Source organism: Corythoichthys intestinalis, chromosome 16 (genome assembly GCF_030265065.1).
Source record: "Corythoichthys intestinalis isolate RoL2023-P3 chromosome 16, ASM3026506v1, whole genome shotgun sequence".
In the NCBI taxonomy this organism is placed as follows: Eukaryota; Metazoa; Chordata; class Actinopteri; order Syngnathiformes; family Syngnathidae; genus Corythoichthys; species Corythoichthys intestinalis.
This window is the reverse complement of record NC_080410.1, coordinates 11300210-11314828: the sequence shown is the minus strand read 5'-3', so window position 1 is coordinate 11314828 and position 14619 is coordinate 11300210. Positions and strand designations below refer to the sequence as shown.

Below are 14619 nucleotides of genomic sequence, written 5' to 3'. Positions count from 1 at the left end.
GATCCAAACAAAGAAAAATTGAGAAAAAAACGTTTAAAGGGGTAAATATATGAAAAAGAAAATCTCGACCACTCCTTGATGTCTGCGATTTCTGCATCGCAACCCTTGTTATATTTCCATGTTTCACCCATAAAATCCCCCAAAAATAAAACTGTGGTCATTCATAACTGTGCCTTGACACTCAGTGATACATGCTACATAAAGTTTTTGGATCTAAACAAGGTTAGTACGCGATAATATCTCGTTAAAGTCATGGCGTCTGTAATTCTGCTCTCGCGTGCTCTCGCCTCCAAATAGGGTTTTGCTGTTTAAAAAACATATATATATATATATATTTTTAAAATGTCCTCCTGTTCAAAAAAATTCTTCCCCCAGAAAATGGAGATTTTAAGCTTTCCAACGATGTATCACACATGCATATCAGACAATTTTAAAATTTAGCCAAATTGGGTGTCTCAGAGCGGAACTTCAAGTCACCTGAGTGTTTTCCGCCATATAATAAAGACGGCATATGGTGGTAAACGATAGCTTGTTGAAACAGGAGAATGTCATTGCCAGTGGCGCAAGGCAATGCACACAAGAAGAAAAAGGTGTCGATAAAAACTACCTCTGGATTAGGTTTGCTCTTTTTCCCGTCTTTTTCAGCCCTCGACACTCAAGCCATCTCTTAAACTGAACATTTGTTTGTTCTTCCACATCTTTACCAGTGAATTTGGAACCAGGGACATAATTGGCAGGTTTAGCTCAATAAACGTCTTGTTCGTACACTATTTACATGCATCTAGCATGAGGGACAAACATGAGTTTGACCATCCTAGCAAGAGTTGCTAACGTCATGAACATTAATGAGCAAAGGTGACGGGTTACGTGCGGTTCTCTATTGCGGAGTGTTTTTTCAAACTATGCAGAACTGCACTTTCGTTTCACAAGAGCAATAAATTCATTTATTAATAAATTAAAATACCTTAGCTTAGCCTCAAAGGGTATAAAAAAATTAATAAATGAGGACCGAAGTACAACAAAAGAACAATTGTCTAACTTGCATTGCAAAAGTCTGCTAGCTTAAATGATATAAAATGCTATCTTTTTTTTTTTTTTTTCAATACTCCTAAAATTCAAACACATATTTCCACGAAAAACTGTTAAATATACCTCTAAACTAAATTATGAATACATAAGCAATCATATTAGCTCAAACAAAACAGGGATCAGCTGAATCCAGCCATGTTTGAAGAGTCATGTAATATTCACCATTGCCACTGGAGGGCAGTGTATCCTCCCAAATCAATAGAAATAAATGCAAACACTTTAAAACAAACCATTATAACGCCACTCTAATTATACGAAGCAGCACAATTTAATTCAAAGGTTTTTTTCTAATCGAATTACTCGAGTTAATCGATTAATCGTTGCAGCACTAGTTAAGACCTCCGTAAACGAAAATCTGAAGACAAATCCGACACAGCTTTATGTTATATTGCTCAGATTCGGTCATACCTTCAGTGACCGCTTGTGAAAAATCACACGTCTGCTTCTGGAGTTCACCAAGCCCTTCTCACTAATTATATACGATTAGATGTTCCTGCTCCTCCCCTGCAGAAGTACCTGGCATTCCTCAATGCGTCCAGTAGAAGCTCGAGAGAGGTGGGCCATGAAGTCTACCACTTTGAGGGCTTTTAACCCTTTCATGCACAAATTTCATACACAAATGCACTTTTTTAACTGGGAAAGGCGAAATAATGAATGTTCATTCGTCCTTCACAGTGAACTTAAACTTCCTAGTTTAAATGAATCGGATATCTATCGCCGTCAATAGTGTGCATTTAAATACTATTGGAAAAAAACAAGAAAACAAACAAACAAAAAAAAACAATCACCTTTAGAGTGTTACTAGAAGTCGTAACCATAGAGTAGTTTTTATTTCAATTGTAATAAATAATAAATGTGTATATAATTATATAAAAATAATATAAATAAATAGAATCTTGATTAATAATAAAACTTATGATATTACTAATATCTATTTATTTATTTATTTATTTTTAATGACTTAAAATAGTCACCTGCCCTATAAAGGGTTAAGTGTAAACTTTTGAAGAGCTGTCCACTGTAGAGACAGCTGTCGCTGAAAGGGTTAAACTCAAGTCAAACCCCAATCATATTTTTCTCATTTGTTTGCATGACAACATAATTTCGGGTCGAGAAAATGTAAGTATTTGAAAATGTGTAATACTAGTATATCAATATATCTATATGATGGTATATTGTGATACTTTGTATCCAGAGGCGGGTAGTAACGTGTTACATTTACTCCGTTACATTTACTTGAGTAACTTTTTGAGAAAAATGTTGAACAATCACGTGGCGTCTTTAAAGCACCATTAAAAATTAAGCACCGTATAGGGCCGAACGTAAGACGGCCCTGATTATAAGACGACCCCCTCTTTTGCAAGACTAAAGTTTGAAAAAAAGAGTTTTTGAACACCAAATTAATTTTTATACAGAAAATAATTACATTACATCCGAAACAAATGATTATAACAATATATTTAAGAGAAAAAGCATGTTATTTTGCCTCATTCAAATCTTAATATCTGAACATTTAAATATGTAAGCTAAAGTGCAATCACATTCGTAAATGAATGGCTTCTGGTTTTTGAAATGTAAATAAACCAATCTATTGTGATTAAAAAAAAAAAAAAAAAAAAAATTGCAATAACTGCATTAACCATCAAAGTGAAGTCTAACTGTAACTGTAGTCTTGAAACAAATCTGAATAAGGAAAAACATTGCAATAAAATAATGCAAACTGATTACACTAAAAAGAGTAGCTGAGATCTGTCATGACAGAACATCGCTTGCTTCAATGATATCTGGCGCCATCTAGCGTCATGAATGGGGAGAGTAGCTGAGATCTGTCATGACAGAACATCACTTCAATGATATCTAGCGCCATCTAGCATCGTGAATGGGTATAATGTCAAGACCGCGAATATAAGACGACACCCTCTTTTTCAGTGTTATTTCAATGCAAAAAACACCGTCTTATATCCGGGCCCATACGGTATTTGAAATAAATCGCTGCCCTCAACATGACTCTAAAGCATGGATTTTAACCTCTCAGTTTTCATTTGGCACCGATTGACCACGGAACACCGGAGATGATCATTTTAATTTCATAATAAGAACTATGAAAAGGTTTGTGGCGCATGGCCGTTCTGAGTCTTACAGTAGTTCTGCTATTCTATTCTATTCTATTCTATTCTATTCTATTCTATTCTATTCTATTCTATTCTATTCTATTCTATTCTATTCTATTCAAACTAGGAACTATTTTCTCCACTAGAGTGCACTCATGCTCTTTGGACGAATGATGCTTCATTCTAGTATTTAAAAAAAAAAAAAATTCTGGCTGGAATTCAAGGATTTTTTTTGAGGGGGGGGGCGTATTTCTTTGGCTTAATGTGGTTATGTTATGGGTTATGCAGTACAATAATAACAGTTCATATGGATAACTTTGTGCTGAAAAAAACACATTGTTAAAATAAAAAAAAATCTAAAATCATAAGCAGTTACTCACAATGTTACTCATTACTTGAGTATTCTTTTCACCAAATACTTTTTTACTTTTTCTGATACCTGACTTCTGAGTAATATTATTTTGAAACAATACTACTCTTACTTGAGTACATTTTTGGCTACTCTAGCCACCTTTGTTTGTATCCCTATATGTTATCGACATGCTTGCGCCAAGAATCGATATATTGTTTCAAAAAGATGTCACTCTTTAATAAGTGAACTAACAGGATGATAACAAAATTTGCCAGTTGACCAAAAATTTCCACAAGAGCCTCTGTTAACTCATTGGCTGCCACTGACGGTGCAAGATGTCCAATTAATTTTGTCTTTTCAAAATAAATTGGACGTGTAGTGCTGTCACTGGTGCTCATGACACTACATGAGCATTCAAAGTCAGTCCTCACAATTTAAATTAATTGGATGTCTATCGTTGTCAATGGCAGCCCATGACGTAAGAAAGACACTGAATTATTGCAATAATATAATTTCACTGCATTTATTTATATATTATAGATTGATTTTGTGACCCACGTATCGATCATTGTTGTATTGCCATATTGTAAGATAATGGTTATAGTGAGCTTTCTATCACAAATCATATAGTATCGGGAGGTACCCAGAGGTACCCTTCTAGTAAACAAACCTGAAAATCTGTGAACAAAAAAGGGCATCACCTGCATGTTTAGTGTGAGGCAGAGGTTGCGCTAGACATTTTCGTTGTCTGTCATTTTGACTGACAGGGTCATAAAAATCCGGTCATAGTCTATTTTTACCCGCCACTTAAATTTTTAAAATGATAATGATGACATATTCAATAGTTTAGTTTTTATTCATTTTTAATCAATATTGTAACGCTTGCTTGGCGGCGAAAAATTAGACACGGAAGTTGTGGTATTTTTCTCCCTTTTTACTCTGCTTACCGCCAACAACTCCGCCTCCAAAGAAAAAAAAGGCAACGATATAGACCCCAATCACCAACGTCACACAATGATCTTAATTGTGGTTGTCAGCCCAAAATATTCTAAATATATATTAAATGCATCTTACCAGATATAAAATGACTACTACATAGTCTGTGGTGATCGTTTGGTGCCCACATTTCTTGTCGAATTACAGCAGTCCATCGCGCTCTCATCTTCGGGTCTCTCAGAATACGGTAGAACTTAAGTCTCTCCGTCTATCGTCTCTGTTACAGCAACCAACCGCCACACACGCCTTCACCATTTTGATTATTAATATTAACGAGCAGAAAAACACGCTGTAATAGGAGGCATGTACGTAGCGGTAATGTGTAAACATGACGATATGGCGGCTCCAGTCAGGGGGGAGGAGTTGTGACGTCATGTGATTGGGGTCTATACACAGGTGGCAATCTTGTCCATCAATTGGATGACGCACTGGCACACCGGGTGCACCAATAAGAACCTCGCGTTGATGTGTCAATCACGGTGCCGCCGCCAGACCCCGGTGACGCTACAATGTTCTGACAGAAGAGCCAACGACGTCATGCATTAAGAGAGACAATAGCTAATTAATATGCTAACTCGCCACCCTGTGGTCTGGGGTGTGAATTGCAACCTGTCAAAATGACGGACGGACTTCAGCTTTTTCCGTCACCGTTTTAAAAAACCGGTCAACGACGGAAAATATCCGGTTAACTCGACCCCTGGTGTGAGGTGCAGACAAGCAAACCTTTACATCCTAACCAAAAGAGCAATGGTAGGCGATAGCATCACTGCACCCTCTGAGTGGTGCTAATAACAGGAAAGCTGCATAATTGTTAAATTGCTAGGTGTGTAAATGGTACAATAAAAATCAAAGGTATAAAATCAAGTGCATCAGTAAAAGTGTAATGTTGCTATTGTAAACTTTAACTCTAAAGGGCATTTATTATTGTTTTGGATTCACTACAAAAGCCCCAGAGAGTTGCTGTAAGTTAGTCACATATAATGTATAAAATAGTGTTTGATTATAATAATGAAAAAAAAAAAAACATTAAAAAAAACATCAAGGAAATAATTGCAACATAAAAATGAACTGTAATATGACATTATTACAAAATAAATAACAAACCTAACAAAACCAAAGAAAAATAACATTTTTGATCCCCGCACAGGTGCTGTGCACTGTTGCAGAATTTTCTTTATATTCAAGGTGGATCTATATATGAATATTGCACACTTTTATAATCAAAAGTCAAGTGTTTAGGAATACATTTCTAAACACTACTTGGAAATACATTTCATGACAGCAGGCAGGGCTGTGAAGAAAGGCCCATGTCCTATAATTAACATCAGACACAATTATCCGAGCAAGCAGGTTTGCTCTGTTGGCGAGGAAAGGAAATAATGATGACTCCTCTGGGGCATCTGCAACTCTACAACAGAGATGTGAGCGGAATTACAGCAGGCATTTCCCGGCTGGACTGTTTGAGACTTTGAAAGGCCAACAAACAATGCAGGAAATGGCATATAGTTCGAAATACCTGCCCAAGCATGGATGACTGCTTTCTTTGGCTAAAACCTGCCTGTTTCATTAAATTCTTCAGATTTTGGATGGACTCACTCACTTGCCGTAACATACTGGAACTTTTACTGCGATTTGTCTTTTAGTTGGGTTAGAAGCGAATTTAAGGTCCAAGAATGAGTGTTGGATTATGATTGTGCTGGACTACGAACTTGGAAGAAGTTATGTGATAAAAACAACAGGTCATTTTACCAACATGTTAATTCAAGTAACATCGCATTAGGCATGTGCTTGTATGATATTCTAATGGTATCATTAGGTTCTTATGGGTTAAGCCAAAATATCACAGTTTCACAGTATCACGGTATTGCAATTACAGCTCTAAAATGTGCTACGTTGAGATATCTGGGTTAAAAAAAAAAAAAAAAAATCCCATTGAACAGGATTTTTATTTTTCAAAACATATTAGCAAATTGGAACATAAATATAATGTTAAGTTAAAACAAAATTTAAAACGATAAAATATTTTGAATAGAATTAAAATAAAATGCAGTCATTTAGGTAAGCCTAAACCCACAGTCACAGCTCAACATTATTACCATCAGCAAAAACAATTGAATAATTTTCCATAGAAAACACGTGTGTATTACTCGTATCATGTTTACATTATATACACACTCTGTAAAACAAAAGATAGTTGCAAGAGAGAAAAAAACACCACATGTATTACTACCGCTAAACACGCTGGAATTAACTATCGTAGCTGGTGGGAAACGTTCATGACAGTGTTTACTAACCTTTAATTTTGTATAAATGTGAAATCATATTGGAGGTATTGCCTCCTCGGCAGCCAGCCGCCACAAACATGTTTTACATGTCGGTTGGCCCTCCTTCCGTAAGTGGCGGCCGTCTGTAACTTTTCTTTAGTCGAAGTATTCCCATACCAGAGATTTTATTTTCTTTGATGGGGGAAAAAGTTCAGGAATTTTCACCTCCTCCAACCATTGTGTAGCACAGCTGACTCACTGACACTGAGCAACAACTGTTGGGGAAGGGTTTTTGGGACATAAAAAATAGCTAATACCTTAGGGACGGTATGACGGAAATTTTTGGGGGTTTTGAAACCTTGACGTTTTCATATCACGGTAAAGACACGGACATGTCTACACCTAATAATAATTTTATTGCTTCATAATTATAACTAGAAGATGCATTTTGTGGAAAAATTGCAAGGAGCTGCTTTCGAAGCTTTGCTGTCCTGGTTGGTAACTTTTTCCCAATTCCCATTGGAATTTACAGATATAACTGTCATTGGAATTGACAGATGCAAGTGTCTCTAGCATTGGCAGTTATAGCAGTCATTGGCATTGACATTGGTGGATGTCTTTGGAATTGACAAACATATCCGTCTATGGCTTCAAGATAACACTGTGAAATACCGCAAAGAATGGTGAAAACCATTTTTTTTGCGTTTTTTGCAAAAACAAAAACAGGAAAACTCTATAAAACGTGAAAAAATGAAAAATGATGAAAAAAAAAAAGAAAAAAAAAAAGAAAACCGTGATAAAGAAAACAAAAAAAACCCTGAACGTTTTATTTAAATTTTGCCATTGGAAAAGAACGTTTTTTTTTTTTTTTTGGACAGAACCGTACGTTTTTACTTTAAACAAAATAATAGTGTGTGCCTAGTTTTCCTGAATTTTTTGACATAGGAAGGATGTGAATCGGACAAAAAATTACCACTACATATATTCTGAAATTTTAAATTTTAACTGACTTTGCCAAAAAATGGGGCTTTTATTATTAATGCCCATTATTTCCGTTCCATTTGTGCCGTAACTGTTAAAGTTACAGGAGAAGTCGAAAAGAAAGCTTGTATTACGTGTATTTTTGGAGGTCAAAGAACGGTGTCGATCGGTCAAATGGTGATGGCTGGGCGGTATGTCGAAAAAGTGCACTGAAAACAAATAGTAATTTCACACTTGCGGAGCTATGCTTTTTAAAATATCCACACATTAATAATAATGTCTTTTTTAATTACAGATATTTTGAAGTAGAGCAGTTACAGTGGTACCTCGAAATACGATCGCTTAGACATACGATCCTTTTGACATCCGACGTAAAATTTGATTCGTCATTTGTCTCGACAGATGACGACATGCTCGAAAAACGACAATTTATGACAGCGTCGCAATCTCATTGTTTTCCTGCAAGACAGATGCACGGCAGATTTTGTTGTGAGACAATTCAACATGGATCCCAAGAAGGATAGTGCAAGTGATGAAAAAAGGAAAAAGTTTACGCTTATCATTGAAATTAATAACGAAATGATGGAAAAATATGAGTTTGGTGGGCGTGCGAGTGAACTGGCTCTCCTCTGACTTCCGTTCACTAGTAGCGATAAGTTAAGGTGACAATAAAAACGCTTTTTTATTTCCGATTTATTATTATTGTAACATCAGCAAGGAAGTCGCTATAGCTTCGTCATGTTTTTCATCATTTATTTCAGAACTTGTGCAACACAACATAGCTACTGTCCGCTGTAGCCAACGCCAACAACAGAACACGAAAAGAGAAAGTAAAACCTTCCCATTCTTTCATACCTTACTCACTCTCGTGTCAGTCACGCGGTGCGTTTAGGAACAGTATGCAAAACACAACCGACACATTAGGCAAGGCAAGGCAAGGCAAGGCAAGGCAAATTTATTTATTTAGCACAATTCAACACAAGGCAATTCAAAGTGCTTTACATCACAAGAAGATCATAAAAATCACATTAAATCAATAGAATGTAAAAACAAAGACAATCGAAACAGGAAATAAAATTATCCATCAAAATCGCATTTAATCATGAATAGAATAATAAAGAATAAAAATAAAAAATACTACTACTGATAATAATAATTGAAATTAACAATGGAGATAAAGCACAAGAGGAATAGAAAGCAAATAGATTGAAATAGTTATGGATATGCTGTACTAAACAAGAACATTTTTAGCCCTGATTTAAAGGAGCTAGCAGTTTGAGCATTAGAACCCGATTCATTACATTATTATTATTATAATTATTATTATCCCGATTTGTATCTATAATTTATTTGTTTTCCTATGTGTAATTGTACCTGCAGTGTTTATTCAGGATTTAGGGTAAGTTTTTGAGCTGTGGAAGGAATTAATCGAATTATAATGTATTCATATAGGAAAATCCCGCTCGACATACAACCATTTCGGCTTACAAACCATGTCCTGAGATGAAAAGAATCTATTCTGACTTTTATCATGATGCAATTTGCGCGGTATTTCCATGCGGATCATTTACACTGGTTGTATGTGCGTGATGGTAAAGCCATTGAAGCGCGTACTCAGAGAAATGGAAGCAATGCGAACAAGTGTCCCGACCCCATGTCTGATCCTTGTCCATTCTAACCCGTCTTTTATTCATCTCCTTTTTGACATGCGCCTGCCTCCCTTCCCTTCCCTTCTCTTCTCCTCTCTGTATCACTCCTTCCCCCACTTCCTGGCTCCTTCCTGGCTCCTTTGACCCCTAAATGTTAGCAGATGAGAAGACACAACGCCAATAGTCATTCACCCCGCTCTTAGTGACCATTGTGTAGTCTGCTTTGGTTAATACTCACCCCCCTACCTTCACCACTGCCAAAACCACCCCCTTGCTCAATAATGACTTGGGGGTTTAAACTCACAGTCAGCTCATGATTACAATGTGGCGTGTTGCTCACATTTAGTTAAATACTGGTAATTAAAGGATTAAAAGAGGTTTATTTAATCCTTAACTTGTGAAAATCTTGAAAGATCACAACAAAATTTCAATCATTACTTCCAGAGACCACCTCCTGCACATACCTTGATAGACGCATTATGCTTTAACACCAATTATGATTTTTTCCCCCTTAAATGTTTTTATTACATTCATTTAGAACATGGTCTTAAACCTGCGGCCCAGGGGCCAATTTTAGACCATGGGACAATATTTTGCGGCCCCAGGTTGTCATCAAATTGTAGTATTTGTGTTGCTTGCACTCATTTTGCAATGGATAACATAAAAATATATATAAATAATTTTAAATAAAATTAATAAAATAAGTGACGGATCCAATTCTGAGAAAAAAATCAATTCTTTAAACAGTAATGAATAAAATAAATAAAATAAATACACATCAAAAAAAGACATGGGAAGTAAAAATATGAACGATTAATCTTAAAAAAATTAAAAAATTTTATCAATTTTTTTGTTTTGTTTAATGAAGAAATTATGACGTCACGTAGTTTAGCTCTTTAGCTGCTATTGATGAATAAAATTAATCGTATGTCTATTGCCGTGTTTTCAATATCAATTTCCCTCTTTTGCTAACTACAACAACACATACTCTATGACCTTGGATGGTAATGAGTAGAGGGGGATAAGTGGCTCAAGGTACCATCATTATTATATACTCATTTTACTTTTGTGGGATATTATTTTATAATGTTATTTCTGAATGTTAATATGGATATGGATTCAACTATGTAATGATGTATTGATAGTTCCTACTGTGAATGTTTGATTGATTTGTGCAGTCTGTTCAACTCAAAACATGGTTCTTAGGCCTAACAAGAGGTCAGTTATCAAAATATAACACTATTTATAATTTTGAATTATGCAGATGGATTTTGCCAAACTAAAATGGTGTAACGAGAAAGACAATTAAGTATGATTTGCACTGATCAGTGCAATAACAAGACACTACAAATTCAGGAACAGGCAGATGCGATTATAATGATTTAAAACTTTTTTGCTTGCACATTATTCCCCAAAATTTAAACGATAAGGTACTTTGCTATTGTATTATCAATATGGATGAAAGAAACGGAGGAGTTTGGAAACAGAACTACAGTGTATCACAAAAGTGAGTACACCCCTCGCATTTCTGCAGATATTTAAGTATACCTTTTCATGGGACAACGCTGACAAAATGAAACTTTGACACAATAAAAAGTAGTCCGTGTGCAGCTTACGTTATAGAGTTTATTTATTTTCCCCTGAAAATAACTCAAAATATAGCCATTAATATCTAAACCCCTGGTGACAAAAGTGAGTACACCCCTATGAAAAAATGCACATCCCTAAATGTCCAAATTGAGTACTGCATGTCATTTTCCCTCTAAAATGTCATGTGACTCATTACAGGAGTGCTGTCAGCATTGCTGCAGAGATTGAAGAGGTGGGGGGGGGGGGGGGGGGGGTCAGCCTGTTAGTGCTCAGACCACATGCCGTACTCTACATCAAATTGGTGTGCATGGCTGTCAGCCCAGGAGGAAACCTTTTCTGAAGACGGTACACAAGAAACCCCGCAAACAGTTTGCGAAGACATGTCAACAAAGCACATGGACTACTGGAACCATATCCTATGGTCTCATGAGACGGGCGGGCTTTCTTTTGTACCGTCTTCAGAAGGGGCTTCCCCCTTTGACAGCCATGCACACTAATTTGATGTAGAGTACGGCGTATGGTCTGATCACTAACAGGCTGACCCCCCCCACCTCTTCAATCTTTGCAGCAATGCTGACAGCACTCCTTTAACGAGTCACATGACATTTTGGAGGGAAAATGACAAGCAGTACTCAATTTGGACAGTTAGGGATGTGCATTCTTTCATAGGGGTGTGCTCACTTTTGTTGCCAAGGGTTTAGATATTAATGGCTATATTTTGAGTTATTCTGAGGGGAAAATGAATTAACTCTATTATATAAGCTGCACACAGACTACTTTTCATTGTGTCAAAGTGTCATTTTGTCAGTGTTGTCCCATGAAAAGATATACTTAAGTATCTGCAGAAATGGGAGGGGTGTACTCATATTTGTGATAGACTGTAAGTTAAGATAATGATAACTTTTGAATATACCTATGTCTACTGTAGTCACCACTGTCCCAGAAATTGATTTTAAGTATTTTATCAATTTTTATTCAAGTATTTCAGGCTACGGTAGGTTGTAGAGATACTTATTCCCATATATTTGCTTAATTTGCTTGATATATTAATGTCTAAATCAGGGGTCCCCAACCTATTCCACAAAGGCCCGCTGTGGTTGCAGGATTTTATTCCAACCAAACAAGACGACAACACCTTTTCACCAATCTGGTGTTTTACAAATGCAATCAGTTGATTGCAGTCAGGTGGGGCTTGTTTTAGCAGAAGCCTCATTGGTTCAACTGTCTGTGCTGGATCAGCTGGAACAAAAACCGGGACCCACAGCGGGCCTTGAGGACTGGGTTGAAGACCCCTGGTCTATATTGTTGGTCTTCTTTCTGACTTTATTTGGAAAAGATAAGAATGCAGCTCTCATTTTCTTTTCTGAAGCAAAGTCAAAGCAGAGAACAGATAACACGGCTCCCCAGTAAAATTCCACTTTCTTGTGAGCCACTTCATGGGTTAACATGAAGGTCTGCCTAGTCGCATTTGGAATAACAAAAACTTTATGTGTCGATAGGTCGGGGCAGAATCTTTTCCAAGGCACCTGGGGCACTGTAAGGGATTCAGTCCTGGCTGGCCAGCTTTTAGTTGTTCTTTTCTTAATAAATGAAGCTTGGGTGACTTAAATTCTTTGTGTTCCTAAATTGTGTGTCATCATAACCTGTTCATTAAGAGAATTATGGAACCTGTGGAAAGAGAAAATCAACTGTTTCAGTACTTATTTAAGCCAATCCTGCTCAGCAACTCTACCATGAAGAATAATTGTCTTTCTGTTTATTTATGTTTGCTTTTACTCTATGTGCTGTACAGGGCGATCCACTTCCTGCAGCCCTGGTGGAGCTGGTTAGAAACAGTCCCATCTCCTCCATCGATGACCTTCAGCTGCTTCTGCTCACTGATTCCGTAGGTAAAGAACTGCTCATTTGAATTAAACTTGTTCTGCATACGTACTTACCAAACTTACCAAAATAAATAGACATATTCGAGCATGATAAGTCATGTGGCTCTTTTCATCCTACTGCTTTGAACTTGCAGTTTATCACTCGTAGTCCAATCCATCTGAAGTGGGAGGGTTGGCGCGAATGAACATGTCAATTGCAGCCAATGAGTCAAAGGTCATTCACTATACCTACTCACGTTGTCTCTTAAAGCATCATGGCGAGAGCATTGAAAATGATCTACTCACACGTTGACTGTTGGGATTTTTGAGTCCATCACATTTAAAGGGAATGACAGGAGTCCGTTTGATAGGTGGTGATGACCAACAAATTGTCTGTCACGCCGTACCGGATTTACACGAAAATAGAGCATGTTGGCTTATAAAGTAATGGACTAATATGGACATGTTAATTCATCAAAGACGTTCCACTTCAGACTTGTCTATTTAATCTCTTGTTTCTATAAATGTTTGCTCTCACGTATCTAAAAAAATATTAATAATTATAAATAACTTAATAAATGTTGCAATGTTAATATACAGTGCCTTGCAAAAGTATTCGGCCCCTTTGAACCTTGCAACCTTTCGCCACATTTCAGGCTTCAAACATAAAGATATAAAATTTTAATTTTTTGTCAAGAATCAACAACAAGTGGGACACAATCGTGAAGTGGAACAAAATTTATTGGATAATTTAAACTTTTTTAACAAATAAAAAACTGAAAAGTGGGGCGTGCAATATTATTCGGCCCCCTTGCATTAATACTTTGTAGCGCCACCTTTTGCTCCAATTACAGCTGCAAGTCGCTTGGGGTATGTTTCTATCAGTTTTGCACATCGAGAGACTGACATTCTTGCCCATTCTTCCTTGCAAAACAGCTCGAGCTCAGTGAGGTTGGATGGAGAGTGTTTGTAAACAGCAGTCTTCAGCTCTTTCCACAGATTCTCGATTGGATTCAGGTCTGGACTTTGACTTGGCCATTCTAACACCTGGATACGTTTATTTTTGAACCATTCCATTGTAGATTTGGCTTTATGTTTTGGATCATTGTCCTGTTGGAAGATAAATCTCCGTCCCAGTCTCAGGTCTTGTGCAGATACCAACAGGTTTTCTTCCAGAATGTTCCTGTATTTGGCTGCATCCATCTTCCTGTCAATTTTAACCATCTTCCCTGTCCCTGCTGAAGAAAAGCAGGCCCAAACCATGATGCTGCCACCACCATGTTTGACAGTGGGGATGGTGTGTTCAGGGTGATGAGCTGTGTTGCTTTTACGCCAAACATATCATTTTGCATTGTGGCCAAAAAGTTCAATTTTGGTTTCATCTGACCAGAGCACCTTCTTCCACATCTTTGGTGTGTCTCCCAGGTGGCTTGTGGCAAACTTTAAACGAGACTTTTTATGGATATCTTTGAGAAATGGCTTTCTTCTTGTCACTCTTCCATAAAGGCCAGATTTGTGCAGTGTACGACTGATTGTTGTCCTATGGACAGACTCTCCCACCTCAGCTGTAGATCTCTGCAGTTCATCCAGAGTGATCACGGGCCTCTTGGCTGCATCTATGATCAGTTTTCTCCTTGTTTGAGAAGAAAGTTTGGACGCACGGCCGGGTCTTGGTAGATTTGCAGTGGTCTGATGCTCCTTCCATTTCAATATGATGGCTTGCAC

At 37.0% G+C, this 14619-nt stretch overlaps 1 protein-coding gene across 1 annotated transcript in view; it reads left to right on the top strand.

Annotated features, from left to right (window-relative positions):
- The window catches only part of pdgfbb (platelet-derived growth factor beta polypeptide b), a 40866-nt gene that overhangs the window by 12279 nt on the left and 13968 nt on the right, over positions 1–14619 (top strand). The window contains exon 2 of the mRNA XM_057860653.1: positions 12825–12921. Within this exon, the coding sequence (XP_057716636.1) occupies positions 12825–12921 (97 nt within the window). The remainder of the gene's footprint in view (positions 1–12824; positions 12922–14619) is intronic.